The sequence below is a fragment of the Falco cherrug genome, chromosome 18, assembly GCF_023634085.1.
Source record: "Falco cherrug isolate bFalChe1 chromosome 18, bFalChe1.pri, whole genome shotgun sequence".
Classification (NCBI taxonomy): domain Eukaryota; kingdom Metazoa; phylum Chordata; class Aves; order Falconiformes; family Falconidae; genus Falco; species Falco cherrug.
Window position 1 is genome coordinate 7,120,820 of NC_073714.1, and position 4,906 is coordinate 7,125,725.

A 4,906-nucleotide genomic window follows, 5' to 3' on the forward strand; every position below is an offset into this window, starting at 1 on the left:
GGTTCCAGCAGGTCTTCATGGGAATGGAGGCGCTTCTGGTTTGGGGTGCATGAAGGTATCACGATTTCTAACTATTCTGCAGATTTCTAAATATTTTGGAGCAGAGAGATGCAAAAGGGCCGGCACACCTGCCTGTGACTCCACAAAAGTCCTCCAGCGGTTTCACCACCGCTGGATCCAACACCTACATCCATGGACACAGCCATCCCCAGCATCCTTCGCCTGCCCGCTGCCCCCTCGGAGAAGCTCCTGGGCACTTCCAGGGCACCCCTGGGGCACCAAGGTGATTTGGGTTTGGGGGCTTTTTCCCCAAAATCTTCCTTTTTCATGAGGTAGAGTTGGGTGGTTCAATCCGCAGCACCCTGCCTGAGGGATGGCAAGGATGCCACCGCCACCGGGATGGCCGATCCTGCTGATCAGCTCATTTCCTCCAATGGCTGGGGGAAAAAAAGAAGGAAATGGGAAAAACAAAGCTCCCAGGGCTGCTTGGTGGCCTCCTGCCTCCTACCACCTCTGCGCCTCACGTGCTGGGTCTTGCCTCGAAGCCTCCCGGGCTGAGGGCGGGCGGCAGATCTGTCGGTGCAGGGCTCAGGGCCCCTGGGCGATGGCTGCTGTGCAGGGATGCTGTGCCTGGCCGGATCCAGTGTGGGATCAAAGATGCTGTGCCTGGCCGGATCCAGTATGGGATCGAGGATGCTGTGCCTGGCCGGATCCGGTATGGGCTCAAGGATGCTGTGCCTGGCCGGATCCAGTGTGGGATCAAAGATGCTGTGCCTGGCCAGATCCAGTATGGGATCGAAGATGCTGTGCCTGGCCAGATCCGGTATGGGATTGAGGATGCTGTGCCTGGCCGAATCCGGTATGGGCTCAAGGATGCTGTGCCCGGCCGGATCAGTATGGGATCAAGGATGCTGTGCCTGGCCAGATCCAGTATGGGATCGAGGATGCTGTGCCTGGCCGAATCCGGTATGGGCTCAAGGATGCTGTGCCCGGCCGGATCAGTATAGGATCAAGGATGCTGTGCCTGGCCAGATCCGGTATGGGATCGAGGATGCTGTGCCTGGCCGAATCCGGTATGGGCTCAAGGATGCTGTGCCCGGCCGGATCAGTATAGGATCAAGGATGCTGTGCCCGGCCAGATCCAGTATGGAATCAAAGATGCTGTGCCCAGCCAGATCCTGTATGGACTCAGGGATGCTGTGCCCGGCTGGACCTGGTCTGGGCTTGCTGGCATGATGGATCCCGGGATCCAGGGGATCCCTGCGCTGCCACTCCAGTGGAGCCTGTGGAAGGGGGGGCTGTGACGGGCGCAGAGCTCAGACACTTTCATTGCACGAGTGGCCGCAGGGTCTGACGGGGCCTCATCCTGCCCCGGCGACACAAGGCAATCAGCTGCACCAGATCCCCCGCTGCACCAAGCCGTGCTGAGCACCGCCCAGATCCTGCCAGCACCCCGCACTTGCCCCCCCACGCCCCTCGCTCGCTCACTCGGCACCCTGGGCTCAGCCCCGCACAGAAACGCCCCAATCCGGCAGGATTTGGCCCCGATCGGGGCTTTCCCGTCCGCACTCATCCCTCCAGCTCTTCCCCAGGCTCAGCACCAGCCTGGGTCCAAAACACCCGGACGAAACATCGGCTCCTTGCCCAGCCCCTTTTAATTAACCCCCCCTTTCTGGGATTCATTAAATCATCGTTAGCGGCCCGTCTTCTATGAATCCCAACCCCAGTCCCTTTTAATTATTCCTTATGCCTCGCCGGTATTTGGGATCGCGGCCAGCTGTGCATCATCTCCAACGCACAGCAACACCAAAAGTGACAAATTGGGAATAGAACCTCTGTCCGGCCCAGCCCGGTGCAGGAGGTTCATAGCCAAGCCCCCCGCCCCAGCACTGACACCCAACCACCATTCAAACCAGTTGCTCCCAGTAACGCAAAAGCAAGAACGCCCCCAAACCACAGACACCCCGCGCGACGCCCCCAGAAGCAAGGTCCCCACCGGCGACTGTGAGCCATCCGACATTCCATATGGTGACGCAGCTTCCTATAGAGCCGGGGCAAATATCGCACCTTAACCTGTCGCGTGTCACCGCCACCGCTCCGGAGCGAGACGCACCCAGCGGAGCCAGAGGGATGCAGCGGGGACCACGGCGCATCCCCCCCAGCACAGGGAACCCCGCGGGATGTGGCGAGGGGAGCAGGGGGGGAAACTGAGGCAGATGAGGGCTGTGGGTGGGATGGGTTATGTCTCTAAAATAGGTTTATATTTCCAAAATAGGTTTATATTTCCAAAATAGGTTTATATTTCCGAAATAGGTTTATATTTCCGAAATAGGTCTATATTTCTGAAATAGGTCTATATTTCTGAAATAGGTTTAATTTCTGAAATAGGTTTAATTTCTGAAATAGGTTTATATTTCTAATAGCTTTGCAGCCCCCCACCAGGTTGGTGTTCGGGCTGCTTTGGGTGCTGAGGGATGCTCAGGCTGGGGGGGTCGGTCCCGCTCCCACCTGCCCCCCCCGGCGCTCGCTCACTGCGCTCACTCCGGGTCCCCGCAGGCGGCCGGGACAGACAATGTCAGCCCATTAAGGGCTTTAAGAAGCCGGGGGAAAGGGGGGGGGGTGGGCTTTTAAATAAGAAAAGCGGCGCAGCTCGGGGTCAGGTTTCGGGGCCGGTGCCCGGGGAGAGCCCCCCAGTTCCCCAACACCCCCGGGGACACAAACACACACCCCGAAGGGACAAACTGAACCAAAACTAAGGGGAATAAACCTGATTTCTACCTTTTTTAGCAGCAGCAGCTGCTGCCTTCAGGACGGGGCTTGGCCGGAGCCTCACAGGACCCGAGGGGGGGCGGGGGGGGCTCCGGGGGGGGGCGCGGGGGCACTTACGGTGCGGGCGCCACCGGGGGAGAGAGCTCCGTTGGCGAGGTACGGGCTGCCCAGCTCGGGGAGCATCAGGAAGGGGTAGCCGGGGTAGGGGGGCCCCTTAAAAAAAACCCCATCTTGTTGTCGTCTGACCACTGGGGAGAGAAGGGAGGGGGGGTCAGGCGGGGGGGAGGGTGCACCCACAAAGTGGGGGGTCCTCCGACGGAGGGAGGAGGGGGTAAGTAGGGAGGGTCATGGGTAGGTCCCTCTGGGGGTGCCCCAGTCCCTGGAGGGGTCCTTGGTTCTTCCGGGGGGTCCTAGTGGCGGGGGGGGGTCTCGGTTGCAGAGGGGTGGGGGGTCTGGCTGGTGGCAAGGGGTTCCCGGGACCGGTGGCCCCCCGGCGTTCCTGGGGGGGGGCGGTCCCGGTGCTGGTCACTCCCGAAAAGGACCCGGCGGCGGGGGGCTCCCGAGCCCGGTTCCCCGGGGGGGTGGGCACCGGTCCCCCCGTGGAGGAGCGACCGGGAGCCGGTCACCGGGGATGGGGGGGGCCAGGCTTCCCGCGGGGGAAGGTCGGGACCGGTTCCTACGGGGGGAGAGGGCACACGCGGGGGGAGGAGTGGGAGGACACAGGAGAGGCGGACACGGCGGGGGGGGGGTGGACACCGCGGGGGTCCTGGGAAGTGGACACGGAGGGGGGGGCGGGCACGGGGAGGGGGGCGGGCACAGGAGTGTCCTGGGGGGGCGGACACGGGGGGGATGGACACGGCGGGGGGGCGGACACAGGGGGGTCCTGGGAAGTGGACACGGGGGGGATCGGATTCGGGGGGGGGGGGGGGGAGTCATATACGGGGGGGGTCCTGGGAAGTGGACACGGGGGGAAAAACACGGGGGGGATCGGACACGGGGGGGGCGGACACGGGGGGCTCGGGGGACGTGGACACGGCGGGGGGGGGGAGGGGAGCGGCCACGGGGGGTCGGCCACGGGGGGGTCCCGCCCGCAGCCGGGGGCGGAAACAAAGAAGTTGCGAAGTGTCGGCCGGTCCCGGGGGACGCGCCGGGGCCGGGGGCGGGGGGGGCCGGGGCGGGGGGCGCGGGGGGCGGCGGCGCGGCCGGTACCTTCTGCCAGATAGTCCCGCGGCTTCTGGAAACTTTCCCGGGGCTGGGGGGGCCGCTCCGCCTGCGGGGAGAGGGCGGTGAGCGGGGCCGGGCGGGGGTCGGCCGCCCCCGCTCCCCCCCGCCGCCCGCCGGGCTCACCTCGGGGCCGGGGCCGGCGCCGGGGCCGCCCCCCCGGTTCTCGGTCTCGCTGACCAGGGAGGACTTGAGCTCGTCCAGGTCCCCGTGGGCCGAGCCGCGCCCCGCGCCCTTGTCCTGCTCCTCGCCCTCGTCCTGGAAGGCGATGAGCTCGTCGGGGGCCCCCAGGTCGTCCCCCCCCGCCGGTTCCAGCTGCGGCATGGTGGGGGTCCGGCACCGCCGCCCCGCTCCGGCACCGCCGGGCCCCCGCCGCCGCCGCCGCCGCCGCCCGGGAGGGTCGGGAATGCGCGGGGCGGCGGGGGGGAGGAGGAGCCCGGCTGCAAACCGACACCGTGGGGCAGGGCAGGGCCCTCGCACCGCCCCGCCGCCGGCCCCGGCCCCGCCACCGGCCCCGCCGCCCGCCCCGCCACCGGTCCCGGCCCCGCCGCCCGCCCCGCCGAGCGCCCACGGGGCGGCGGCCGACAGCGTGTCCCCGCCACGGCCGGGGCTCCCGTCCCAGCCAAGGACTCCCACCCCTTCTGTGTCGTCCGTCCCCCCCCATCCCGGCCGGGGCTCCCCGTCCCAGCCAGGGCCCCCCCATCTCATCTGTGTCCTCCCCATCTCAGCCAGGGATCCCCATCTCATCTGTGCCCCCCCCCCCCCCCATCCCGTCGGGGGCTCCCCATGCCAGCCAGGGACCCCCTCCCATCTGTGTCCACAACACCCCGACCAGGGCCCCCCATCTCATCTGTGTACCCCCCATCCCAGCCAGGAGCTCCCTGGCACAGCCAGGGTCCCCCATCCCATCTGTGTT

General features: G+C 66.4%; 1 protein-coding gene across 1 annotated transcript in view; it reads right to left on the reverse strand.

Moving 5' to 3' along the window:
- TCF7L1 (transcription factor 7 like 1) overlaps positions 1-4,422 on the reverse strand; it is an 18,403-nt gene extending 13,981 nt beyond the window's left edge. The window contains exons 1-3 of the mRNA XM_055696285.1: positions 4,117-4,422; positions 3,979-4,039; positions 2,887-3,017 (exon numbers count right to left, since the gene is read on the reverse strand). Coding sequence (XP_055552260.1) covers positions 2,887-3,017; positions 3,979-4,039; positions 4,117-4,314 — 390 coding nt within the window. The 5' untranslated portion in view covers positions 4,315-4,422. The remainder of the gene's footprint in view (positions 1-2,886; positions 3,018-3,978; positions 4,040-4,116) is intronic.
- Between the last annotated feature and the right edge of the window lie 484 nt (positions 4,423-4,906).